Below are 27,741 nucleotides of genomic sequence, written 5' to 3' on the forward strand. Positions count from 1 at the left end.
GAACCCGGGAGACAGAGGTTGCAGTGAGCTGAGATCATGCCACTGCACTCTAGCCTGGGAGATAGAGCGAGACTCTGTCTCAGAAAAAAAAAAGAAAAGAAAGAAAAATAGGTATCCGCACACCACATGGCCCCTGAATGCAAGACAACTCCTTATCCTGGTGCTCAAGCAGCCTCTTCCAGCTGTGCTGAGACAGAATGTCAGTCTCTCAAGCCGGGCGCGGTGGCTTGCACCTGTAATGCCAGCACTTTGGGAGGCTGAGGCGGGTGGACCAAGAGGTCAGGAGTTCGAGACCAGCGTGGCCAATATGGTGAAACCCCGTCTCTACTAAAAATACAAAAATTAGCAGGGCACAGTGGCATGCACCTGTAGTCCCAGCTACTCTGGAGGCTGAGGCTGAAGAATCCCCTGAACCCAGGAGGCGGAGTTTGCAGTGAGCTGAGATCATGCCACTGCACTCCAGGCTGGGCGACACAGCGAGACTCCGTCTCAAAAAAAAAAGGCAGTCTTCCGTGGAGAACCTTCCAAGGGCCGACTCTTCCCTCTTCTCCTCCACCCCTTCCCTTCCCTTTCCTGAATTGTTCAGTCCTGAAGCTATTAGGTGGGACAGAGCAAGGTAGATGCCTGTAGCATGGGAAAGGGAGGGCAGATGACTCACAGAGAGCATCAAAGCCCAGAGAGAACGAGGAGGGTGTCCAGAGTATGTGCGCTGGCACCTGACGTGGCATGTCGGAGCCCAGGCTGAGGAAAGTGACCCTGCAGGGGTCTGGCCAGCATGTGGTTCCTTTTGCCCATTCCCATTTCTCCTTCAGTGCACTGCTCTTCCTGGAGTAAGGAACGAATCCGGAGAAGCAGAAGGCAATGAGCCGGCTTTTAGAGCAGCCGAGGCTTGGTCCATGGCAGAGCCATTCAGCACAACATGCTCTATGACCACACCGCCGGGCTCGAGCCCAGCCAAGCAGCCTCCACGCAGGGGGACTGGACAATCAGCCGCCTCTCTGCCCATTTCCTCATCCTTAAAGAGGAAACGTCAAGCCCTTGGTACAGTGTCCAGCCCACAGTCAGTGTTCAGTGGACATGAGCTGCCTTCAGGGCAGCTCTGTCTTCAGGCCTCACAGGGTAGCTTTGAACAGGCAGAGCCAGAGGAGCTGGGGATGTCCCCTCTGTTGCTGTCTCCACGGTGGGAAATGGGCAGCTTGAAAACCTGATAGGAGAAACTTGGCTCTATCTATCAGAATGTGAAACATGCCAGCCCCTCAGCCCAGCTGTCACGCCCCTTGGACCCTGCTCTGCACCGACACCAGAACGAAGGCACAGGCACATTCACAAGGTGTTCACGGAGGCACCGATGGTGATGGGAAAACGCCGGAAGTTAGCGATGTGATCACCAACAGGGGACTGGGTAAATAGACCCCACTCAAAAGACCGAGGCCCAGCATGAACCATGCCACATAAGAATAGTGAAGAAAGTCAACGGCAGAATTCTATTTGTGGGATGATGTCATTTGTATGAAAACGTAAAGTAACTAAACAGATAACAGTGTGCATTCCATCCAGAAATCGGTACACAAAAAATACAGCCACATGTATGTCTGAGTGTATGTACAAAATGAACATCTTTATGCAGGGGAAAAGTCCGGGAGGACAGACAGAAAGGCATGTCTGCAGAGTGGGGTGAGGAGGAACAGGAATGTTTACACTTCAAGAGTGCTGTACCGTTTGAATTGCTAGTAAAGAATGCAGATCAATTTTATAATCAAAAAACTAACATCAGGATGCTTAGGAGATACAGACTGAAACACTGAAGAATAAGGCACCAATGACTCAGCAATAATAAATACATAAGACGTGAATATTTTATCCATGTTATAGAGAAAGGGATGTAGAGAAATGGGAAAATTTGTTTGTTTGTTTTGTGTGTGACAGAGTCTTGATCTGTCGCCCAAGCTGGAGTGCACTGGTGCAATCTTGGCTCACTGCAACCTCCACCTCCCAGGTTCAAGCAATTCTCCTGCCTCAGCCTCCCGAGTAACTGGGATTAAAAGTGCCTGCCACAATATCTGGCTAATTTTTTGTATTTTTGGTAGAGACAGGGTTTCACCATGGTGGCCTGGCTGGTCTCCAACTCCTGGCCTCAGGTGATCCGCCCGCCTCGACCTCCCAAAGTGCTGGGATTACAGGCATGAGCCACCACACCCCGCCCTTATGTTTGAAATATTTTTAAAATAAAGTTTAAAATATTAAATAAACAAAAATAAAGATCAAATGAAAGACAGTCAAGTTCCTGGGAAGCCCACTGCAGATGCAGATAGCAGAGGCCTGGATGGACCTGCAGTATCTTGGCAGGGCCTATGGCAAACCAGAAAGGGCTAGCGTTGAAACCCAGGTTCTAAATGGCTTTATTTTTTCCATGACTTTTTCCTCCTAATATTCAATGTCCTTGCAAGACTGATGGATCCTAGGGTTTGAATCCACAAAGAATCAAAAATGCAGTTTATGGTCTGACCAAGGGACTGAAGAAAGCCTGCGGTTGATCCTGGTGACCCCCCGACTGGCGTTTACAGTGCAGCCATGCCATGGCTGGGGGACATGGCTCAAGATGGAGTCCCTCCTCTCATGATCCAGCCACAAAGGCTTGCCTGAGTCCTTGGGAAGGTTCCAGATCAGGCTTCCCGTCAGACGCTGTCCTCACCTCCGATGATCTGCTCCAATGGCATCTGTGACTCTGCCAAAGCCCTGCTCTCTGGAAAAAGAGCAAACAAAGCAATTTCAGCAAACAGTGGAGGACAGGCCCTGCTCTTACAGGAAGCCCAGGTTCACCCAGAAACGCATCATCCCGGCCCAGGCACATCTGGTTTCCTCTACACTCTTCACCCAGAGACCTAGGGATATTTCTACCCAGGTAGGAACAGAGCAGGAAGGAAATTGCTTTTAAGTATTGACAGCTCCCAACATTGAACCAGTGTTGCTTAATTAATGGGAATGCTGATGGGATTCCTCAGGCTCCCCTCCCTTGAGCAAATGGACAACTCCACCTTAGAAACACCATTGCCTTGGAGGTTAATCCTCAGTTCTCCTTGGCACTGTTTGTCCTTCATCAAAAGAGTAACCCAGAATTTCTCTCCCCTTCAGAGTGTACCCCTCAACTCCTTTTTGAATGAATAAGAAACAGATCAACAGTATCTCGTTGACTTGAGTGATCTAAATGAACCTCTGCCTAACTTCTGTTTCAAGCCACACATGACCTCACTCACTTCAGAAGGGCCTCCAGTTCCCGCTTGACTTTGCCCACAACGGGTGGCCCCCAGAAGGTGAGGGCCGTGTACAGCTGCACCAGGGAGGCCCCTGCCCGGATCTTCTCCAGCGCGTCCTGCCCGCTGCTCACACCACCAACCCCAATTATGGGAACTCGGCCTACAGAGAAGCACATGGCGACACCATAAAGAAGGATGTGGCTTCAGCCCCAGAGTCCCCCACAATCAAGGCAGATTAGGGAATGATGATTCCCATCACGACCCAGGAGCCCAAGCCACACGCAGATCTGAAGACACAAACACGGGAAACCTTGCCTTGGGTGAGTGCATACATCTCCCGAATGGTTTGAGTTGATAAATCCCGGAGGGGCTTCCCACTCAGCCCTCCTGTTTCAGAGCGCAGGGCACCCTGGAGGCCCGCAGGGCGACTCACGGTGGTGTTCGTAACAATCAGCCCATCGATGCCCAACTGCAGTGCGAGATAGAGAAAAAGCCATGAGTCATGGCACCGAAGGACCCAGAGGCGCTTCTCTGGAGGTCGAAGGCAGCAGCCGGGCCAGGTACCCACACCTACAGCCCCCAAAGCAAGAGCTACACCAGACCTCACTACTCATCTTTTCCTCAACAAGTTTTAGAATGAGCCATAACATGACGACAGCAGCCATCACACACTGACCACCCACAACATTCCCCTAGGACAGGGTCCAGTCCTTACAACAACCCAATTACAGTGTCTTGTCTGAGGCCCCCAGGTAGTAAGTGGTGGAACCAGGATTTGAACCCACGATGGCCGGGCTCAGTCTGTTTCCACTACTCTCCTATGCCACAGAGACCCGCTGTCCAGACAGGCTGGAGAGAGGAGTGAGAGAAAGAATTTTCAGTCCCAGTCAAGACTGGCCAAGGAGCCAAGCTCAAGCCTTAACCTTGCTGGATGCAGTTGACGAAAGAGAGGAAGAGGCATTAGAAAAACTCCTTCAAGCACTTATTCCAACATTCGCTTTTGACCACAGGGTGAGTTACACCATGACACACACCAAACCAGCCTTGAATACCAAGGAGAGGAAATCACAAAGAACGCCATTCTGGGCTAGCCCAGCTGGCCAAACGGCCTCTGCAGACCATGGGAGGCACACCCTGGGCCCAGGCCCCGAATCAAACCTCTTTGACCACACTGGCAATGTCCTCCTTGTCCTGGCTGGTGAGGTCAGGAGCGATCTTCACCAGGACTGCCGGCCTGTGCACTCTCCGCAAGCCATCCCTCTCCTGTAGCACCTAGGGCGACACACGGCCAGAGCTGGGGACCCCACAGACCACAGCCCCGCAGTGCAGCTGTGACCTACGCTGCAGGTCAGTGGGTTTCCACAATAGCGATCAAACTAAAGCAGAAACAATTTCTTTTCAGGAAAGCCAGCCCTCAGACATGTGAGGAGCACAGTCAAGATGGATCCAATTCCATTCTTTTAGGCCAAGGGATCCCGTGGGCATTGGCTAATAGCTCAAGGGTGTTTTAGACTTTTCTTTTCTTTTTTTTTTTTGAGACAAGGTCACACTCTGTCACCCACACTGGAGTGTAGTAGCATGATCACGGCTCACTGTAGCCTGCACCTCCCTGGGCTCAGGCGATCCTTCCACTTCAGCCTCCAGAGTCTCAGGGACTACAGGTGTGCACCACCATGCCCAGCTAATTTCTGTATTTCTTGTAAGATGGGGTTTTGCCAAGTTGCCCAGGCTGGTCAGCTCCTGAGCTCAAGTGATCTGCCTGCCTCGGCCTCCAAGTAGCTGGGGCTATAGGCTTGAGCCACTGTGCCTGGCTAATTTTTAAATTTTTTGTAGAGACAGGGTCTTGCTCTTTTGCCCAGGCTGGTCTCAAATTCCTGGGCTATAAGTGATCCACCCGCCTTGGCCTCCCATAGTGCTGGTATTACAGGCATGAGCCACGGTGTCCAACGTTTTTTAGTCTTTTATTCCTAAAAGATAACCAGGAAATATTACCACAGGTACTGGGTGATGAAGTCCTTCAGTTCACTCAGAGCTCTGGGTGCTAGGGTCAGAGTGACAAATGAGAGAGATGTGGTGTCTGCTCTTACAGACCCCGTGATTTATAGCAGCAGGGACAGATAATTTGTCACTGTCGCATATAATCAGTGTCATGAGAGGGGATCAGAGGGGACTCTGGGAAGGTATAGCCAGGGGTCCTACTGGTCCAGGTGCTAAGGACAGCTTCTGAGGGTGATGCTGAAGGTTTGCCCTGGAGAATGAAGGGGAGCAGGTAGGACAGGCAGGTGGGACAGGCTGGTGGGACGGGGCCTGGAGAGGGGTGCAGTTGCCCACCTTGGTCAGCAGGCGGCGCAGCTCGGCCTTTCCCTGAAGGCTCCGCAGCCCGGCGGTGTTGGGGCTGGACACATTCACCACCAGGTAGTCGGCCAGGGGGCCCAGCACGCGCACCCCTTCTGCGTAGTCCTCCGCGGCGTCCACTGAGGTCTTGTTCTTCCCCAAGTTGACCCCCAGAGGCAGTCCATCTGCAAACATCGCTGGTCAGGCCTGCACCCCGCACACCATTTCCTGTGCCACCTTCTGAGGCTGCCCTTGACCAAACCACCTGTGGACAGCCGCGCAGGTCTTCCCTCCAAACCTGACCTGCCTGACACCGGCTGACAGGTGCTCAACTGCGGCCTGGGCCCGCCTGCTGACCAAAACCACTCACTGGCTTTGTCTAGCAAAGTCTGGGCAGCTACAAGGATGTTTTGCTGCATTTTGCCCTTTTTATTTTTAAAATTTTCCTGGAAAATAGACAAATTAGTGCAAATACTTGTGGGGCAAAAGATGGGCCTCATAAATTGAATAAAACTGAGAACAGAGAGAACTCAGTAGGCACATCAGGCCCGCAACTCTCACCTCAAGGAATGCTTGTTGGCCTTGGCTCAGTTGACTGGATGTACAGTTTCGAAGAAAAAACAAAATGAAAGAACATGTATAAAATACTGAAAAACAGGCCAGGTGCGGTGGCTCACGCCTATAATCCCAGCACTTTGGGTCGTCAAGGGCAGAGGATTGCTTGAGCCCAGGAATTCAAGACCAGTCTGGGCAACATGGTGAAACCTCGTCTCTATAATTGAAAACTCAGCCGGGAGCAGTGGTGCACACCTGTAGTCCTAGCTGCTCGGGAGGCTGAAGTAGGATTGAGGCTCCAATGAACCGTGATCGCGCCACTGCACTCCAGCCTAAGGAGCAGAGCAAGACTCTGTCTCAAAAAAAATATATATATATATATATACACACACACATATACATATACACACACATATATATATATATATATATATATATATACACATATACACATATATATATACTGGAAAAAAATTTTTTTTTTTTTTTGAGACGGAGTCTCACTGTTGCCCAGGCTGGAATGTGGTGGCACAATCTTGGCTCACTGCAACCTCCGTCCCCTGAATTCAAGCAATTCTCCTGTCTCAGCCTCCTGAGTAGCTGGGATTACAGGCATGCGCCACCATGCCCAGCTAATTTTTGTATTTTTAGTAGAGATGGGGTTTCACCGTGTTGGCCAGGATGGTCTCCATCTCCTGACCTCATGATCTGCCCACCTCAGCCTCCCAAAGTGCTGGGATTACAGGCGTGAGCCACTGCAACCGGCCTAATTTTTGTATTTTTAGTAGAGAAGGGGTTTCACCATGTTGGCCGGGCCGGTCTTGAACCCCTGACCTCAAATGATCCGCTTGCCTTGGCCTTCCAGAGTGTTAGGATTACAGGCGTGAGCCGCCATGCCCGGCCAAATGTTTTCAATTATCATGCCTAAAATGTAGAGGTGTAATTGTTTTCTAACATAATTTTATTTCTCTGAGGAAAGGGACTCTCCCTCATATAATAACTGAGGGTACCCTGTATCTTCGGTGCTCCCCGGACAACCTGATTACTCCCCTAGCCTGGGCATCATTGTTAACACCTGCCCCTTTTTACTCTCAAGAGGGTCTCAGTTTACATGTAAGCAATTAGGTCAGCTTACTTAAAAATCCACAGGACTATCAATGGACTTGCATTTTGGACCTCCAGAAAAATACATTTTCAGAAACACACTATGTGTAAAAGAAACGGGTTGTCTCTACTTGACTTCTTCTAAGTTTACTATCTTATCTGCACGGGGAGTGGTACATCAATGGTACAGGCTGTACTTTCGATCTGAGAGTTGGGGGAAGACTTAGAACACCAAGTAGCTCACAAAATGTGTTGTCAGGCCAGAGAGGATCAAACAACATCTGTTGTACTGCTCACCACCTTCCCAACCCCAATCACACTCTCGCATCATCAGCAAATGAGATGAGTGTAGCTACTTTCCAGGGTGGGGACTGGAGGAGGGGATCAGAACCCAATTAGAAGCCGGGTGCAGCGGCTCACACTTGTAATCCCAGCACTTTGGGAGGCTGAGGTGGGTGGATCAATTGAGGTCAGGAGTTCAAGACCAGCCTGGCCAACACGGTGAAACCCTGTCTCTACTAAAAATATAAAAATTAGTCGGGCATGGTGGTGGACGCCTATAATCTCAGCTACTTGGGAGGCTGAGAAAGGAGAATCGCTTGAACCTGGGAGGTGGAGGCTACTGTGAGCTGAGATTGCACCACTGTTGCCTGGGCAACAGCACGAGACTCTGTCTCAAAAAAACAAAGAATCCAATTAGACAAAAGTTTATCATAAGGTCTCCAAGCTTCCCAGTCTAGCACCCATCAAGCCAAGATCATCTGTAAGCTTGAATTCTTTTCCACACAAGTAAACTGACTTGAAGGAGAATATCACTTTCATGTAGCTAACGGATTAGGAGTCATCTGCCCAAACTGACAAGATTTGGGAGTTAGACAGAAATTGCTGGATTACTCTGTCCCCAGAGGGCACCAAAGCTTTTGTCAACACGTGTTCCTTGGCATGGTGCTAACAAGAAGCTGCCATGAAGGCCCCTAAGCTGCTGGCAGACACATCCATGCAGAGCACTGCTGCAGGCTCCACTTCACTCCGTAGACCAGGAGGGACACAGGGAGGGAGGGCTGGGTGAGGAAGAACAGGAGATAAAGCCAGGACACTGCACTGCAGACACCGAGGAGAAGAAAAAGCAAGCACGAAGGCGGGCAAGCATCACAAACCATGCAAGTCCTGTGATGACCTCCAAAGCTCCCCAGGTGAGCGGCTCTGCAGTACAGCGGGGTCTGGTTCCACCCAACCCAGGGGTTTCCAAAAGATAATTTCCTATTCCCCAAATCTGACACTGCTGAGTGCCTCAGCCCTTTCCACCTCACTTCCTGAAATGAATCCCATATCCATTGGTTTCTTCATCCTGCTACAAGGACTATCTGAGACTAAGACATCCTGGAAGGAGTTTCAGAGGGACCCAAAGAAGAAAATGGTCGCTACTGAGCCGCAGCCCCACACAATCCCAGAGGGTCCCAGGGGCATTAGGGTCAGGACAACAGAGGGCTGCGACCACTAAGTGCATCCTGAGAGCGAGTGAGGCAGAGGCCACAAAGAACACCCGCATCGCCGGAGGCGTCTTCAAAAATGCATGTTGTGGCCGGGCGCGGTGGCTCACGCCTATAATCCCAGCACTTTGGGAGGCCGAGGCAGGCGGATCACCAGGTCAGGAAATCGAGACCATCCTGGCTAACACAGTGAAACCCCGTCTCTACTAAAAATACAAAAAGAAATTAGCTGGGTGTGGCGGCGGGTGCCTGAAGTCCCAGCTACTCGGGAGGCTGAGGCAGGAGAATGGTGAGAACGCGGGAAGCGGAGCTTGCAGTGAGCCGAGATCCCGCCACTGCACTCTAGCCTGGGGCGACAGAGCGAGACTCCGTCTCAAAAAAAAAAAAAAATGCATGTTGTTTTTGGTTTTTTTAGAGAAATGGGATCTCACCATGTTGCCCAGGCTGGTCTTAAACTCCTGAGTTCAAGTGATCCTCCCAACTTGGGCACCCAAAGTATTGAGATTACAGGTGTGAACTGTCCCGAACCAAAAATGAGTTTCCAAAACAACTCATGAAGAATATTTTCCCAAATGCTAATATTAGTTACCCTTAAGTAGGGAGGAGTATCTGTTTCTTGAACATTCTTTCTTTACGCTTCTCTGTATTTACTAAGTCTTCTATAATTAATGAACATTATTTACACAATGGACGACAAAAAAGGGAGGACAGAGTGGGCCACAGGAGGATGACGTTCAAGTCCTGCTCCTGCCCTCATTGCCTGTGTGATCATTGCCCAGCCGCTTTGCTTCGCTTGCTTTCAGGCCTCCCTAGTTACGGTAACAGGTTACATAACAAGGCAGAGGCAAAGTGAGTATTTGCTAAATTGCAAAATCCAGTTAAACTCTTGGAAGCTGTGTGGGACCAGGAAAATCGCTCTAGGAGAGGTGTCCTGAGGTCCTCAGTGGTTTTTGCTATTGCTCAATCATGTTTATTTCGCTAAAAATGTTCCCAGCATTTCTCCCACGTTTCCTCCTAATAAATAAGAAAGGCCCGCTGACACAACCCCACTTTACCTTCTGTGAGCTTGGCCTGCTTCTGCTGTCTGGCCCGTAACCTGTGTTCCACCACTGAAAGCCCGTGACTGTTAAATCCATACCTGCAGAGCACAAGCAGACGGGAGGGGCAGAGTGAGAGGGCACCATAGCCACTTCCCGTACACTTAGGACTTTTTCAAACAAGAGAAAAAAAAATCACAGTCAGTTCTTACACTTCCAGGGTCTAAACACCCCTGGGGCTCCTAGAGAACTTGCCAGAACACCATCCAATACCCAGGGAAAGATTAAAATTTGCAAATGCTCAGCCAACTAGCACTGGAAACAGCCCAGACTCAGCAGCAGCTGCCCCAGACCTGCTGGATCCCCACTCCTTACCCAGCCACTCTCTGAGAATTGCACGCTCACTTGCCACCTTCTGCCTGGGCTCCCAAACAGCCTCCTGAAGCCCCTGCAGCCACTCCATCTCTCTAGGCTTTCTGTCTGAAAATCACCTCTCTTCCTAGCTCAGAGCAAACGCTCCCTCTCCTCCTGCGCAGAGCTCCCAGCTGCAAAGGATCCCTCATCCCCCTGGCCTTCATACAGAGCTTTGGCCCCACCTTTCTCCTGGCTTGGGATAGATACATACATATATGCTTAAGGTCCCTAGGTTACAATCTTCTTGAGGGTGAGCAACATCTCATACTTCTCTCATCCCTCTGTCACTGTCACTAGACACTCCCTGAAGGCAGGAGCCTCATCTCTCTTTCATCCCTGTATCCCCAGCCCCACTGTGGGTTTTGACCTAGTGGCCAGTCCCCTTCCTCTTCCTCCCTACCAGTGAAACCCACCTGCCCTGATACAGGGTAAAAATGCTAATGACTCCTTTCCCAGCCTTGCTGGCAAGGGAAGCGTAAGTGTATGCCAAGTGTAGACACTGAGACACAAGTGAGACCTACTGGGAGCCTCTGAGAACATCGCTGCCCTTTTTCCTTTCTGCTCTTGGGCGTCCGTGTAAGAACATAATACTTGCAGCCGAGGTCACTCTCTGACAAGCAAAAAGAAAAGGCCCAGAGAAGTTGGACCAGAGTCTCAACACTGCCCTGGTGCTCAACCAACCCTGGACCTGCCCATTGCACCTGTTATGAGAAGAAAATAATATCAAATGTGCCTGTTGTTTAAGTCACTTTGTTAGAGCCAAAAGCATCCATAATAACAGACACACTGGCACACATATCTGATGACTTCATAACTTCACCCATTCATTAAGTGTTTACTGCACACTCACCACATGCCACGCAACCAGGAGGCCGCACACACAGGGCTCAGAGCATGATCTCACACCCCTGCTCACCTATAGGATTCACCAAGTACCATCATCCCAGCACCTGCAGTTATCTGTAGCAGCTGAATGATTAGCAAATATATTTTGCCTGGCCAATTCTGAAGATATTGATCCCCACCTGCAATGCAGCAGAAAGATCAATAACTTGATCTCTAATGCTGGAGAATTTCCCTGAAACAAGCACAAGAAAGCAGGAAGCACGGCCAAGTAAATGTCCTACAGGTCCGTCTCCCAGGAGGCCACCAGTGGCCCCAAAGATGCCCATCGAAAGGCCCATCGAAATCTCCCCAAGGAGGCTCTTCAAAATCCTCTTACGAAAAAATAGGCACTTCTTCACCTTTTGGGTTTGCTGTAGTAAAAATTGCCCAGGGATGACAAAGGGAAGGGCTTTATACAGTCTAGAAGGATTTCTCTTACTAAGAGCAGCTGTGCATGTTGAATATTACATTTCCCTGTTTGCTAAAGGCTGGGGCTATGCTAGCCAATACAAGCCTGCTGGCCACATGTGGCTACTGGCTGCTGGGAATGCGGCTGGTCCAAAGGGAGAGGTGCTGGAAGTAAAATGCACACTGGCTCTTGAAGACTTGGTACAGGCAAAAGAAGGTAAAAACAGCGAATTGATACTTTTTATGGTGTTTTAAATATACTTTTTTTAAATACTTGTAACATTAAATATAAATTACAATTTTAAGTAAGTATTAACTTCACTCATTTCTGTTTACTGTGTTAATGTGGTCACTAGAGTACTTTAAATTACATATGGGGCTCACATTACATTTCTCCTGGACAGTGTCGAGTAAGAGCATTGGAGAAACAACATGGACAGAGCACAAACTCTCAAGTCCAATAAGCCCAGGCCATGCCCAAGCTCTCCTGCTTATTATCTCCATGACTGAAGCGGAGTTATTTAGCTCTATGAGCCTCCATCTACCCAACTGTTAAATGGACGTAACAAAGCATGCTTTTCAAGATAGATGCCTGGGGCACATAGTAGATGCTGAACAGGGTTCCTGAACATTCCAAATGACAGAAGAATGTCCACATTGTATGAGAGAAAAAAACAGAGGCAGATCTTATATCTCTGAACGCCCAGCTGGAAAGAGGGCATCCCCCGTTAACTCTGGGCCGCTCACCTACCTGTTAATGACAGCTTGGTCCTCGGGGAGGCGGAAGACTCTGGGTCTAGGGTTTCCTTCCTGAGGTTTTGGAGTCACACTTCCTATCTCAACAAAACCAAAGCCCATCTTATAAAGTCCGTCCACGGCTTCCCCATGCTTGTCAAATCCTGCAGCAATTCCTACCGGATTTCGGAATTTATGGCCCAGAACTCTCACTTCCTGGGAAGAGGAAGACAAAGTCAGAGGCACGTAAGGCTATCCCGGTATTTCTCAAAGCATGGTTCCTGGCACAGCTACATCAGAATGACCTGGGAAGCTTGTGAAACCTCAGATCCCAGGGCCCACCCCCAAGGTCAAAATCTTTGGGGGTGGAATGGAGCACTGGGGGAACTATTTTTAACAGTGCTGGCTCTCCAGGGGACTGTGACGCCTGCTAGAGTTTGAAAACCACGGGGCTTTATTATTAGCAAGCCTGGGGGGAGAAATGGTGTTTCCACCGTGGGTTGAACAGGAGACAAGCACTGTCTTTCCCAGTTGTGGTTAAGGTTCATACCTTCTTATCAACTAGCCTTGGTGGGAGAGAGTAGCTCGCTGGTGTCAGGCCCTAGATAGTGCTTCCCTGAAACCAAGGCGTGTCAAGCAGCAAAACCCTTTAATCAGCTTAATAAACATCAGCTCCAGCTGTGTCCCTCCTCATCCAGGCTGGCAAGAAGCCCCAGCCACGTCCCCCAGCCTCCCACGGGGAACCAGAGGAAGGAAGGTGTTCAGCTGGGCAGAACTGACTGATGGGCTCCAGCGACCTTTCAGGAGACTAGCAAAGGCCTCCCAGGGTGAACACCGTCAGATCCTGGAAGCAGGGGATTAAGAGAGATGCTCCAAGAAGGAAGAGCAACAAATGAAGGTGAGAATGCTCACAGCACCTCAGGAGACTGGTAGGCAAGATGTGTAGGGGCCTTCCTCCAGGACTGTGGTTCTCAGCTCCAGCTGCACCACAAAGGCCCCTGGCAGCTTTCAGGTCCTGCTCTCAGATGTGGCGGTGAAACTGGTCTGGCACCAGGCCAGGGCATCTGAATATTCCAAGTGCACCCCCGGGGGATTCTAACATGCCTGACATAGGTGAAGGGTGGAGAGCCAAACCAGGAAAGTTGTGAAATCAAGAATCCTGGTTACCGGTTAAAAAGTCTGAGTCACATTCTAAATGAGCTGCTGCAAGTGTGGGCCCACGCAGAGGTGTTTAGGACAACACCTCAGAGGTCAGGTTTGCCTGTCTCTGTCATCTGTGTTTATACAGACACAGCTTGCACCGTCAGGCACCCCGCACTTCCTTCTAAATTCACCCCATCTCTGCACCCCACTCATTATTCACTCCCATTTTACACTGGTTCCAGGGCTCTCAAACTAGCAGTCTGGGGTGAGGACGCCTTAACGGAGTGCTCTTTCTGAGCCTGCAGTGCCTGTTAGTGTGTGAGCATGGCCAGTCAGGGGAAATGACACGTCTGCTTAACACCATATAATCAGATAGTGAAGAGGAGTCTAAGGTAGGAAGAGAAAATGTGGTGAAGGCCCCTTTAATTTATAACAGTGACCCTTCCCACCAGAGTTCTGAGGGCTTCTTGTTTGCATTTTCACACTCATCATTCTGATGTCCTCCCATTTGGTAAGAAGCCTCTCGAAAGGAAACTGCCAAGGCTTCCATGAGGAAGTAGCTTCCATGAGGATGGGGACTCTTTTATTCGGTTTGCTGCACTAAGCCCGGAAGGTCACATGAAACAGAGGCCCTTAGCCTTCCGCTGACACTGGCCTCTGCAGTCAGAGGCTGTATCTACACTTCTGCCTACACACCCTCTTCCTACCCTAGAGGCTTTCCTGGGACTCTAGGCCAAAGATTTCAAGCATATGGAGAGGGCCCGTGTGCTGAACACGTGGCTGAGTGAGGCTGGGACACGATGCTCCTGCCTCTCACCAGTGCTTAATGACTGTGGCAGCTTCCCCATTTAGCCGAGGGGAAGACTGAGCTACCCACGACCTCAGCAAGGCAGGACAGTGGCCAAGGGGCGGGAAGCCAGCGTCAGACTCTGTGGGTTTGAATCCTGGTCCTGCTACCTCCTAGCTGTGTGACTTGAGTTCCTTTATGTTGCTAATCTGTTCCTCGGTTTCCTGATCCATGGCTGGGGATGGTAACAGGATCCAGCTCATGGAGCAGCTGGGAGGATCAAACAAGAACACCGCCTAACACAATCCCATATACGTAATAGATAATCATCGTTGCTAATTACATGACATAAAATAATAATGCTCAGACTGAATTCCAAATCCCCACTGCTCACTTGGGGTTCTGGTTTTCAAAAAGATCAGTCCCAGCTGAGAAGTTTAGGGGACTGCAGCCTTCGCCTTTGTATTTAATGTATAGGGTGTCTGGAAGCACTACCAGCATGTCAGAGTCTTGAAATCTGGCCCGTGGAAGGAGCCCCAGGGAGGTGAAGCGAACAGCCAGTCTGTGGGCTGACTCCGGGTCCAGCAGCCCCTGCAGAGTCGGCATCAGGTGTTCAGCATAGAAACGCTCATCTCCCGTGGCCATCAGGTAGGAGGCGAAGACAAGTCCTCCACCCCCCAGGATGATCACAGCATCCTGGGCCCGCTTCTGCAAAAAAGAGCATATTAGGGGGGGTCCCCCAGGCCAGGCTGCAGCACCCTTCCTGAGCCCTTCACACCCAGGCACACAGAGGGCATAACGGCAGGTCACATGAAACAGACGCCCTTAGCCTTCTGCTGACACTGGTCTCTACAGTCAAAGGCTGTATCTACACTTCTGCCTACACACCCTCTTCAGGCCCTAAAGGCTGTCCTGGGACTCCAGGCCAGAAATTTAAAGAGGGACAGTACTGTCCCCTAAGGTGATCGTGGTGGACACTGCTACTGGTTACAGTGACAGGGTAATGCTAATAGATGTGGTGGGCAGGAATCCATAAAGTCAGACATCCTTCTCGGCTTGAGACTATCTGACATGAACTGCCCCATTTCCTGTGTGACTTTTGAACATTCTGACATTCATGTGGGTAAAAATTATCTGTTCATATTATCTAAGCCAAACTATATTTTACCACATAAACACAAACTGTCTTTCCTGACCTCAAGCAATCCTCCCCTCCTCAGCCTCCCCAAGTAACTGTGACCACAGGCACATGCCACCAAGCCCAGCCAATTTTTTGAAGAGATAGAGCCTCTTTATGTTGCCCAGGCTGGTCTTGAACCCTTAGGCTCAAGCAGTACTCCTGCCTTGGCCTCCCAAAGTGCTGGGATTACAGGCATGAGCCACCGTGCCCAGCCTCTACATGGTTTTCACATACAGTACAAACATCTTGTAAATTGAGGGACAACTGCACAGTTTCACATAGAACATTCCCAAGAATTGTTCTCCATTTCAGAAAATCTCATCGGGAATGGTACAGTGCTTTGCTGGGGTGCCTGATAATGTAACACACCTGTGTACTTGCATTTCTAAGTAGAGACTTAAACACAACTATCTCACTAGGGGAGTCATAGCAATATTCACATACTGAAATACATGTAATTTTATTATTAATATAAACTACTTTTACATTTTCTCCTTTATATTCCAGTTAGGGTATTAATTATGCTGGCTTTTAAAAATTGCACATAGCTGGACTTGGTAGCTCATGCTTGTAATCCCGGCACTTTGGGAGGCTGAAGTGGGAGGACTGCTTGAGCTCAGGAGCTTGAGACCAGCCTGGGGAACATAGTGAGACCCCGTCTCTACAAAATATAAAAAATTAGCCAGGCATGGTGGTGCGCCTGTGGTCTCAGCTACTTGGGAGGCAGAAGTGGGTGGATCCCTTGAGCCCAGGAGGTCCAGGCTGCAGTGAGCCGGGATCACACCACTGCACTCCACCTGGGCGACAGAGTCAGACTCTCTCAAAAAAATGTATACATACAAAGACATTATACATATATTCCATTTCAAGGTAACAGGGGTGTAAAATATAAAACAGAAGCTTCAGGTCTTATTGGATCAAAAGTGGTTCACAATGCTTTTCTCTATCACTGCCAGATGCTGAGTTATTCATTCATTAGTTCAGTCATTCATCAAATACTGATTGAGCAAAGATGGCAAAACAGATCTTGCCCCTACCCTCATGGAGAGTGTGATCTTAAGAAGCGACAGATAGAAATTAATGATCATGCAAATATGTAGTCATAGCAACTGTGATGAAGGATAAAAAGTATAAGGTAATGGAAGTATTCAACCTAATCTTAGAGGTAAGGAAAGGCTTCCTTAAGGAAATGACTTAAAGCTGATACTCAAGGGATAAACGAGTTGATGGGGGTCTCTCTGAACCTATTCTGGTTCAATTATTTAAAAAAGTAGTTAACCAGAAGGCAGTAGGGAGAGGAAAAAGTGTGACGGCTCTCTCAGTAGCAGAAGAGAATGAGAAAGGGAGAAAGTGTGGAACAGAGGAGTGAGGGAAAGTAAGGCTTAAGACGAGGCAGGAGAAAGGAGCAGGAGTCTTGGCCAAAATAAAGATTTGGGTTTTGTTCCCTGAGCCAGGAAATGACATGATCAGATTAGCTTTTAAGGATCCTTCCAAACTGCTAAAGACATGTAAATCAAGTATTCATTGGCTGGGCGCGGTAGCCCACGCCTGTAGTCCCACCACTTTGGGAGGCTGAGGCGGGAAGATCCCTTGAGGCCAATAGTTCTAGACCAGCCTGGGCAACACAGTGAGATCCCATCTCTCTCCATTTATTTATTTTAAAAAGAGACTCAGGCCGAGCGCGGTGGCTCACGCCAGTAGTCCCAGCACTTTGGGAGACTCACGAGGTGAGGAGTTCGAGACCAGCCTGACCAACATGGTGAAACTCCAGTCTCTACTAAAAATACCAAAATTAGCCAGTCGTGGTGGCGCGCGCCTGTAATCTCAGCTACGCAGGAGGCCGACGCAGGAAAATCGCTTGAACCCGGGAAGCGGAGGTTGCAGTGAGCCAAGATCGCGCCACTGCACTCCAGCCTGGGCGACAGCGCAAGACTCCGTCTCAAATAAATAAACAAAAAGAAAGTCAAGGTATTCATTGCCTCCCTTGGAGACTGTACTCCCCCCGCCCCATGTCAATCAACAAATATCTGAACACCTATTACATACGGGGATACAACTAAGAACTTTTCACAGAGACCCCCGCCCCTAACAAAACTTTACCTAAAAGGGTTGGGAGCGTGTCCTACTCTAGTTTCATTCCCCGTTGGATCCTGCACACAACGCTAGGCGGTCATGTGTTCACTAAGCACCCCTGTGCCAGGCTCAAAAACAGGGCCCAGGCGCAGACACTCAGATCAGCACCCACCTAGACCTGCAGGCGCTGTCTGCACACGCCTGACCGAGTCCACGTGCAAATGCACACGCACGAGCATTTGCAGGAGCCCCCGGAAACACGCACACGTCCCAGGGGGGCCCACACTCCCGGAGCCGCCTTCAGTCCATGCCTCGCCCGGCCTGACTCTCCGTTCTCGCCCTCCAAGGACCCTGGTCCCCCCTTCACACTGCTCACTCGCCGGACTCACTTTCAGGTGTCTCCACGCCATGCTCCTTCCGTCATTAAGCCCGCCCCTGTCTCCCTTCCATTGGAGGAGATGGTGGCGGCCCCTCTTATCTCCGCCCCTTAGCCGCCAACCCACCAGTCGCCGGGCAGAAGGGTTGAGCGAACGCCTCCGCGCAGCTGGGAAGGCCCGGCACCACCCCTAGGTTCTGGTTGGGAGCACGTGCGCAGTAGCGGCGGCCACGCCTCTTCCGCCCGCCCTCCTCCCGGCCTGCCCGCTTGGTCGCCGGCTGTCGGCGGAGATGAGATGCTGCTGCACGGTGTTTGTCTGTACTACCGCAGCCTCGAATCCAAGAGTCCGCGAGCATCAAAACACTGTGTTTCACACCAGAAATATTTGTACAGTTTTTATCACTTTAAAAAATAAATTTTACTGCTGTGTTGATATAAAGATGAATATGTTAATATATAAACTTTTTCAACTTAAAAGTTGATTTTTCTTAAGGTTTTTTAAGGAAATTAAAACATTTTCTTGAGGCCGGGCATGGTGGCTCACGCCTGTAGTCCCAGCACTTTGGGAGGCTGAGGCAGGCAGATCACTTGAGGTCAGGAGTTCGAGACCTGGTCAACACCCAAAACCCCGTCTCTACTAAAAAATAAAATACAAAAATTAGCCGGGCGTAGTGGCAGGCGCCTGTAATCCCAGCTACACGGGAGGCTGAGGCAGGATAATCGTTTGAACCCAGAAGGTGGAGGTTGCAGTGAGCCGAGATAGCACCACTGCACTCCAGCCTGGGCGACAAAGCAAGACTGTCTCAAAAACAAACAAAGAAAAATAACCAAAAAAAAAAATTTCTTGAGATCCTAAAAGTGTCAGAGGCCCTTCCCTGGCCCTGCGCCTGTTGTGCCTCCTGGAGAAAGTGGCCCTGGTTATACCTTGGCATTGTGGTGCAACAGATGTGGAGGTATTTTTTTAAATACTGTTTCTAATCAAGACCCTGAGTGTGCAGGCCCTTTGGAGTGTGGTTTACTGCGGTGATTTTTTTTTTTTTTTTTTTTTTTTGACAGAGTCTTGGTCTGTTGCCCAGGCTGCAGTGCAGTGGCGCAATCTCGGCTCACTACAAGCTCCGCCTCCCGGGTTCACGCCATTCTCCTGCCTGAGCCTCCCGAGTAGCTGGGACTACAGGCGCCCGCAACCATGCCCGGCTCATTTTTTTGTATTTTAGAGACGGGGTTTCACCGTGTTAGCCAGGATGGTATTGCAGTGATTTATGACGACCTAATGTGTCACTTTGTAGTCCTCTGAAGCAATCGTGCCCTCACGAAGAATTTTGAAATGTCTTACCTAATGATGTCCTGGCTGTTGGAGAATAGCCTCTGTAGACTTAGGTGTCAACAGCATTAATCAGATACTTATTGTTTGGAGGCTCTACACCCATCCGTGTCATTTTTGTCCAGTTGCAGTGTTCCCGCCATCAGCTGAAATAGCTGGGTTATTGTCGTAGCAGAAATTAGAGCAAAAGAAAGGTGTATGAAATATCTTGAGTCAAGCCATTTTTGAGCTTCATCAGTTGTATGAAGCTATCAAATTAGAACAAATTCACAGACCCAGCTGAGACTTAGAGACAGATTCTACTGCAATAATTTACATGCTAGGTGTTTCAGTCTACATGCAATAGAAATCATTGAAAACATTTATCAAGGTAAAAGTTATGCTTGTCAATCTGTCTTCCCTTTACACTTTAATGGAATAAGTTAATTCAGCACACCTTAGTCAACATAAATCATTGCTCATCTGGGACAAAAAACTACTTACATGTTTATCCTCAGTTCTGAGCACTCTCTCACCAATTTTTTGGTCGTTTAAATTAAAACTTTTATTGATAGAGTGCTTGTGTCTTAGATAAAGCATGTATTGAAAGAATATATACAAGGACTTTACCCTTTATGAAAAGGATTGAAATGAAATTACAGCATTGTGTAAGATACCTGACTTGACTTTCAGAGATTTCATCAACATCAGGTTTCATTTAAAAATGCTTGAAACGGTCCCAGTCAGTCCAGAGGCTGCGGCTGTGGAGGTACCACCTGTGGAGAAACTGCAAAGATGCTGTCTGTGTGTGTCTCCGCGGCCGTGGCCCGTGACCTCACTCGGTGGGCAGGACTGGTCTCCAGAAATGCTTTGGGTTCATCTTTCATTGCTGCAAGGAACCTCCATGCCTCTAACACTCATCTTCAGAAGACTGGGACTGCTGAGATGTCCTCTATTCTTAAAGAGCATGTTCTTGGAGCTGATACCTCTGCTGACCTTGAAGAAACTGGGCATGTCTTAAGTATTGGTGATGGTATTGTCCATGTACATGGGCTGAGGAATGTTCCAAGCAGAAGAAATGGTAGAGTTTTCTTCAGGCTTAAAGGATATGTCCTTGAACTTGGAAACTGACAATGTTGGCATTGTAGTGTTTGAAAATAATAAACTAAGGAAGGAGGTATAGTGAAGAGGACAGGAACCATTGTGGACGTTCCAGTCGGTGAGGAGCTGTTGGGTCGTGTAGTTGATGCCCTTGGTAATGCTATTGATGGAAAGGGTCCAATGGGTTCCAAGACCCATAAGTGAGTCGGTCTGAAAGCCCCCAGAATCATTCCTCGAACTTCAGTGTGGGAACCCATGCCGACTGGCATTAAGGCTGTGGATAGCTTGGTGCCAATTGGTCGTGGTCAGCATGAGCTGATTATTGGTGACCGAAGGACTGGGAAAACCTCAATTGCTATTGACACAATCATTAACCAGAAACATTTCAATGATAGATCTGAAGAAAAGAAGAAGCTGTACTGTATCTATGTTGCTATTGGTCGAAAGAGATCCACTGTTGCTCAGTTGGTGAAGAGACTTACAGATGCAGATGCCGTGAAGTACACCACTGTGGTGTCAACTATGGCCTCAGATGCTGCCCTACTTCAGTACCTGGCTCCTTACTCTGACTGTTCCATGAGAGAGTATTTTAGAGACGATGGCAAATATACTTTGATCATCTATGACGACTTATCCAAACAGGCTGTCGCTTACTGTCAGATGTCTCTGTTGCTCCACCGACCCCCCTGGTCGTAAGGCCTGTCCTGGTGATGTGTTTTACCTACACTCCCGGTTGCTGGAGAGAGCAGCCAAAATGAATGATGCTTTTGGTGGTGGCTCCTTGACTGCTTTGCTAGTCATAGAAACACAGGCTGATGATGTGTCTGCTTACATTCCAACGAATGTCATTTCCATCACTGACAGACAGATCTTGGAAACAGAATTGTTCTACAAAGATATCCGCTCTGCCATTAACATTGGGTCTGTCTGTGTCTTGTGTTGGATCTGCTGCCCAAACCAGGACTATGAAGCAGGCGGCAGGTACCATGAAGCTGGAATTGGCTCAGGATCGTGAGGTTGCTGCTTTTGCCCAGTTTGGTTCTGACCTCGATGCTCCCACTCAACAACTATTGAGTCACAGTGTGCGTCTAACTGAGTTGCTGAAGCAAGGACAGTATCCTCCCATGGTTACTGAACAACAAGTGGCTGTTATCTGTGCGGGTGTAAGGGGGTATCTTGATAAACTGGAGCCCAGCAAGATTACAAAGTTTGAGAATGCTTTCTTGTCTCATGTTGTCAGCCAGCGCTAAGCCCTGTTGGGCACTATCAGGGCTGATGGAAAGATCTCAGAAGACTCAGATGCAAAGCTGATGGAGTTGTAACAAATTTCTTGGCTGGATTTGAAGCTTAAACTCCTATGGATTCACATCAAATATCAGTTTAGTTTTGTCACTGTTTGTTCTAGTAAATTAGTTTCATTTGTAAAAGAGTTACTCTCATATTCCTTATGTACAAAAATCACATTAAAAAGTTTCCGTAATGCATTAAAAAAAAAAAAAAGAGGAGAGTTCCGGGGACCAGGCAACCGCTACAGTTGAACGCTGCTGCTCCACGGTGGAGTCACCGCACCCCCGCCAGCATCATGGTGTTCTACTTCACCAGCAGCAACGTTAATTCATCTGCCTACACTATTTACATGGGAAAGGATAAATATGAAATAGAGACAGGGTTTCACCATTTTGGCCAGAATGGTCTCAATCTCCTGACCTCGTGATCCGCCCACCTCAGCCTCCCAAAGTGCTGGGATTACAGGCATGAGCCACCGCGCCCGGCCCTTGAGTTTTATATCTCTCCTACTAACCCATAAATCATCATGAAGATCTGATGAAGCATGGCTGGCCTGAATATATCTGGTTTCGTGCGGACAGACTCTCTTTGGCTCATGTATACCTTCAATTGCATAAGGGAGAGAATATAGAGGACATTCCAAAGGAAGTGCTGACAGACTGCGCCCACCTTGTGAAGGCCAATAGCACTCAAGGCTGCAAGAACAACGTTAATGTGGTAAATACTCCACGGTCTAACCTGAAGAAAACAGCTGACGTGGATGTGAGGCAGATAGGCTTTCACAGGCAGAAGGATGTAAAAATTGTGACAATGGAGAAGAAAGTAAATGAGATCCTGAACCGATTAGAAAAAACCAAAGTGGAGCCGGGCGCGGTGGCTCATGTCTGTAATCCCAGCACTTTGGGAGGCTGAGGAGGGCGGATCACGAGTTCAGGAGATCGAGACCATCCTGGCTAACACGGTGAAACCCCGTCTCTATTAAAAATACAAAAAATTAGCCGGGCGAGGTGGCGGGCGCCTGTAGTCCCAGCTACTCGGGAGGCTGAGGGAGGAGAATGGCGTGAACCCGGGAGGCGGAGCTTGCAGTGAGCTGAGATTGCGCCACTGAACTCGAGCCTGCGCGACAGAGCAACACTCCGTCTCAAAAAAATAATAATAATAATCTTCATTTCTGTTAAGAAGAACATGTTGGTGGGTAATTATGCGAATGTTTCCCTGTCCCTGATTTCCCAATTAGAAAAAACAGCATATGAGTTTTGGAAAAGGGAGTTCCAGAAGATTGTTGGCTTCAGTATTCACGTTCCATCGTGTCATCTGGGTCTGTTAGTGTAGTGACCCTCAGCGCAGCCTGTCCTGGCTTTTACGTCCTTGCTTCCTCTGAGCAGGGGCCTCCATCTTAGTATCATCATATTTAAAGAAATCAATGGTGTTCATCAAGGTGGGGCCTGTGGCAGTTGTTGCCGGAGCACCAAGTCACACAAGTCAGCTACACAACAACTTCTGGGCTCGGGAGTAATTTCTCAGCACTGAGGGTAAAATAGGAAGGAACGCTCTGTTGATCATTTGGGAGGTGTAGGTTACCTGATTGGTGCCTTGGAATGCAGCATGAAGCAGAAGTCCATATTGCAATTATGATTTTAGAAGGAACTAAGCATTTCACCAGCCAGCCAAGTAATTATTTTCTTTACCTTGAAATCATATTTGAATTGTAACCCCAGAGTTCAATTTCTCATTGTAAATTCAGTAACTTACTATGTAACATTACTTCTCACTTGAACCTCTCACTATCTGTTGTGATTCCGAGCAGAAGATGTCTTTTGATTGCAGTATGTAAGATAACCCCTGTAGAAGGAGACCAAACGAGGAGAAAGAGAACAAAGCCTGCAGGACCAGAGGCATACAGATAGACATTTTACTCACACCCACAGCAGCAAGAATGACCTCCTGCAGCAGATACTCCACCTGTAATAGCACTTTGGAACTGTGGGCAAAACCAAAAGGCTAGTGTTTCCATTTATGTATGGGGTTGAACTGGAAAATTCCCTGAGGCATAATTCATTGGCCAAATTTTGAGAGGGTATAGAAGATGACTTTAGAGATGAGTGGTTTTGTGTATGTGTCTAATGATATTCAGCCTGACGTTCTGCAATTTTAAAAATTATAATAAAGTATCATTTTTTAATCATATGTGTGGATGTATCATGCATTTATTTATGTATGTATATGAAGATGTTTAGAAGTTGAGGCTCTGTGAACTTTGAAAACAAAAGCATCCCACATCCAGATGATTCCATTGCCACAAACTCTTGTAAGGGTGGACTACTCTGCTCAGAAACCTTCCAAATAAACTGCAAACCCTTTATCCTGGCATTTGAAACTCTCCCATTTTCTGGTTACAGTTCCCACTACTGTTCCACCAAGTACCCCCTACATGTACACACACACACACACACACACACACTCTCAAGTATTTCTTTCTCTCTATCAATACCTTCCACTTTGCCACCTCTGTGTATTTATTCACATCTACTCCTCTGTCGAGATGTCCATTTCATCTGTCTAAATATTGCCATCTTTATATGTTCATTCCAAAAGCTGGAAGTAATTTCTTCCTTATCTGAACCTTCCCAGCAGCACCTAAGCTGTCCCTCTGGGCTGGCACTTTTCACTGCCTATATTAATTACAATTATTATGCCTTTTCTTCCCTAATTGGACTTTTTGAAAGGGAGGATCATACTGTATTTATCTTTCATTTGATTACTGCAGTGTTTTTGGTGTTTTTGTTTTGGGTGTTTTTTTGTGTTTTTTTTTTTGAGACAGAGTCTTGCTCTGTCCCCCAGGCTGGAGTGCAGTGGTGCAATCTCAGTTTACTGCAACCTCCGCCAACCTACTGCCAAGTGATCCTACTGCCTCAGCCTCCCGAGTAGCTGGGATTACAGGCACGCGCCACCATGCCCAGCTAGTTTTTGTATTTTTAGTAGAGACGGGGTTTCATCATACTGGCCAGGCTGGTCTTGAGCTCCTGACCTCAAGTGATCCGCCCACCTCGGCCTCCCAAAGCACTGGGATTACAGGCGTGAGCCACTACGCCTGGCTGATTACTGCAGTGTTTTTCAAACAGGATGTATTCTTGCAGTCTGTGTTTTAGAGAATTTCATAATCTTGGTGACCACTTCTGTACTGATTTTTAGAGTAACATAAGCATCATTTAGACTATCTGGATAACCATCTTAACCCTGAAACCTACCAAGCAGTTCAGTGCCCACATTTGTTTGAGTTTATGATCACTTTTTGGCACCAAGAAAGAACGAGCTGTAATACACGTGATAGATATGCAACAGGTGGAGACCAAATGACCTGCTGTGTGAACAAAGGTTTTGTGTGTGTGTGTGTGTGTGTGTGTGTGTGTGTGTGAGTCAAATAAAGAAACGTGGTATCAGAACTGAACCCTCCCCATATCATAAAATAGCATGCATGCCAGATTCAAAGGAACCTGTGTAGTCGTAGGCCAGAGCCCTGTTTATCTGCCATTTAGCTTGGCAAAACTTGGATCTCATTGATTTTCAGTTTTGTTTGTATTTAATTTGTATTCATTCTTCCATTTAATATTGTTTTGTTTTTATGACTGTGTAAGAGTTTTAAGATAAAGTTCATGGACCAGGGACAGTGGCTCACACCTGCAGTTTGGGAGGCCAAGGTGAGAGGATCGTTTGAGTCCAGGAGTTCAAGGCTGCACTGAGCTATGATCACGCTACTGCCCTCCAGCCTGGGTGGCATAGTGAGACCCCATAAAATAAAAATAGCGTTTATGCCTAGTTCTGTTTGCATGTACTTAAGAGACAGAATACAGTAATTTAAATCAGTCCTGGGGGTAGCAGAGATGTAGGATGAACAAGTCGAGAGAGTTAATGTACAAACTGAAGATTACAGGTAATAAAACCATACAGTAGACAGGATTCATGCTAGATGAGATTTTAGCTGCTCTTGCTACAAAAAAAAAAAAAAAAGTGGGTAACTAATGTGAGATGATGGATATGTTTGTTTTACTATAGTAACCTCCTTAATATCTGTATGTATCCCATGACATCATGCTGTGTGCCTTAAATATACACAATAACATTAATTTTTTTAAAAAGTCAGGCCAGGTGCAGTAGCTCACGTCTGTAATCCCAGCACTTTGGGAGGCCGAGGTGGGTGGATCACCTAAGGTTAGGAGTTTGAGACCAGTCTGACCAACATGGCAAAACTCCATCTCTACTAAAAATACAAAATTAGCCAGGTGTGGTGGCACATGCCTCAGCTACTTGGGAGGCTGAGGCAGGAGAATCGCTTGAACCCAGGAGGCAGAAGTTGCTGAGATGACACCATTGCACTCCAACCTGGGCAGCAAGAGCAAAACTCTATCTCAAAGAAAAAAAAAATCAATCCTAGGGGGTCTGCAAGAATAACTTTCTTTAAAAAAAAAAAAAATGTGGCTGAGTGTGGTGGCTCACACCTGTAATTCCAGAACTTTGGGAGGCCGAGGTGAGCAGATGGCTTCAGCCCAGAAGACCACCCTGGGCAACATAGCAAGACCCTATCTCAAAAAAAAAAAAAAGATTAGGTGGGCATGGTGGTACACTCCTATAGTCCCAGCTACTCAGGAGGCTGAGGTGGGAGGTTGAGGCGCAGTGAGCTGAGATCATGCCACTGCACTCCAGCCTGGCCAACAGAATGAGACCCTGCCTCAGAAAAGAAAAAGCTACACTTATTAATTTTTAGCAGCACTAACTTAGATGTTAGATATTCATCATCCTCTACCCAGTGCAGCTTAGACTCAGCTTTATAATCGATCTCTATTTGCTAAAGGCATATTCGGTAGGTAGACACAGATGGTGGGGCCCCAGATAAAAAGGGCCATTGTTTTATTGATCTCTGCTATTTGTTTTCAGCTTGTAGGACCTGCACCTGGGTCCTCAAAACAAAACCTTTTGTATCCTTGGTAAATTGTTCCCAATTCATAAAAGAATAATACTAATAAGACAAGCCCGCCAATATATATATTTAAAGGACCAGGCAGCTGCTAAACCCCCACACTTTTTCTTGCTACAATTCAGAGAAAATGTTCTTAAAAGGAGGAAGCTGGCTTTGGTTATACATCAGAACAAGTATTATTCTAGGGAGTGAGCTAAACAGCCCAGCACCACATGGGCAAAATAATTGTTACCAGCTTAACAGATTTCAATGCAGCTTTGAGGAAGCAGAGCATTACTGTCATGTGCAGAGAGGATTCCTAGCTCATATTTGGAACAAGGAAGTTCAAGATCTCATCCGGGACTATCTGGAAGAAGGAAAGAAGTGGTGGATTGGGCAAAATGTAATGCCATTGGAAAAGCATCAAGACAACAAATACCCAGGTAAGACTCTGGGGTTCCGTGTTTATGAAGGAAACTTCCTTATATTTTATTCTGGGACAGAAAAAAAAAAAAGAAAATCTTAATCTTTCTGCTTTTGTAGACAGAAAAACCAGTCACTTTACTTCATTACCATCTTTCCTCTGAAATATTTCCATTTTGTGCGACAGCCTTTGATTTGTCTGTTAGCAAAAATGATGCAATTTTTCCTGGAACCCATCTAAAGTTAACTTACCTGACCTTTCACTAAAAGAATTATGCTACGTTCCAAAGACGAAAACTTTGATGGTCATTTTTTTCCTAATAAACATCTCTTCATTATTCTGATCTCTAAGTTTCCTAACACAAAACTAAGAGGAAGAGTATCTACCTATTGTCTTTCTTACAAAGTGTTTTCTTTTTCTTTTTTTTTTTTGAGATGGAGTCTCGCTCTGTCGCCCAGGCTGGAGTGCAGTGGTGCCATCTCGGCTCACTGCAAGCTCCGCCTCCCGGGTTCACGCCATTCTCCTGCCTCAGCCTCCCGAGTAGCTGGGACTACAGGTGGCCGCCACCACGCCCGACTAATTTTTTGTATTTTTAGTAGAGACGGGGTTTCACTGTGTTAGCCAGGATGGTCTTGATCTCCTGACCTCGTGATCCGCCCGCCTCGGCCTCCCAAAGTGCTGGGATTACAGGCGTGAGCCACCGCGCCCGGCCCTTACAAAGTGTTTTCAAAGTTATGCACCATAATCTTGAAGCTTTAGAGACAAATCCAAGCCATTATTATATCATTCTCATCATCTTCATTAACGTGTAGATAAAGTAATACTAAGCCTCGTGGTAAGGAACACATATGAAAAAATAAACTATAATGTATGGGAGGAAATTCTACATTTTTATCTATT

The 27,741-nt window shown here is 47.7% G+C and overlaps 3 protein-coding genes and 1 pseudogene across 7 annotated transcripts in view; 3 read left to right on the plus strand and 1 right to left on the minus strand.

The window, feature by feature from the left end:
* Positions 1 to 12,234, plus strand: part of TXNL4B (thioredoxin like 4B) — a 100,108-nt gene extending 87,874 nt beyond the window's left edge. Inside the window, exon 6 of the transcript XR_008540062.2 lies at positions 11,886 to 12,234. The gene's annotated coding sequence lies outside the window, so the exon portion shown is untranslated. The remainder of the gene's footprint in view (positions 1 to 11,885) is intronic.
* On the minus strand, positions 1,592 to 17,974 carry DHODH (dihydroorotate dehydrogenase (quinone)). Of its 5 annotated transcripts, none has more exons than XM_001171601.7 (9): positions 17,789 to 17,974; positions 14,642 to 14,854; positions 12,233 to 12,432; positions 9,793 to 9,875; positions 5,586 to 5,773; positions 4,413 to 4,526; positions 3,570 to 3,723; positions 3,255 to 3,414; positions 1,592 to 2,743 (listed from the first exon to the last, which is right to left on the minus strand). In XM_001171601.7, exons 1-9 carry the CDS (start codon positions 17,807 to 17,809, stop codon positions 2,689 to 2,691), a joined length of 1,188 nt encoding a protein of 395 aa, XP_001171601.1. In that variant the 5' UTR covers positions 17,810 to 17,974; the 3' UTR covers positions 1,592 to 2,688. The 5 variants fall into 5 exon arrangements, with proteins under 5 accessions (XP_001171601.1, XP_063653443.1, XP_063653444.1 ...); XM_063797373.1 differs by having other exon boundaries at positions 17,572 to 17,813; XM_063797374.1 differs by lacking the exon at positions 17,789 to 17,974 and adding an exon at positions 17,427 to 17,769.
* A 1,808-nt stretch (positions 17,975 to 19,782) lies between these two features.
* On the plus strand, positions 19,783 to 23,648 carry LOC745849 (ATP synthase subunit alpha, mitochondrial-like; annotated as a pseudogene).
* A 2,917-nt stretch (positions 23,649 to 26,565) lies between these two features.
* Positions 26,566 to 27,741, plus strand: part of PKD1L3 (polycystin 1 like 3, transient receptor potential channel interacting) — an 80,983-nt gene continuing 79,807 nt past the window's right edge. The window contains exon 1 of the mRNA XM_511095.6: positions 26,566 to 26,860. Within this exon, the coding sequence (XP_511095.4) occupies positions 26,566 to 26,860 (295 nt within the window). The remainder of the gene's footprint in view (positions 26,861 to 27,741) is intronic.

This window comes from Pan troglodytes, chromosome 18 (assembly GCF_028858775.2).
Source record: "Pan troglodytes isolate AG18354 chromosome 18, NHGRI_mPanTro3-v2.0_pri, whole genome shotgun sequence".
Classification (NCBI taxonomy): Eukaryota; Metazoa; Chordata; class Mammalia; order Primates; family Hominidae; genus Pan; species Pan troglodytes.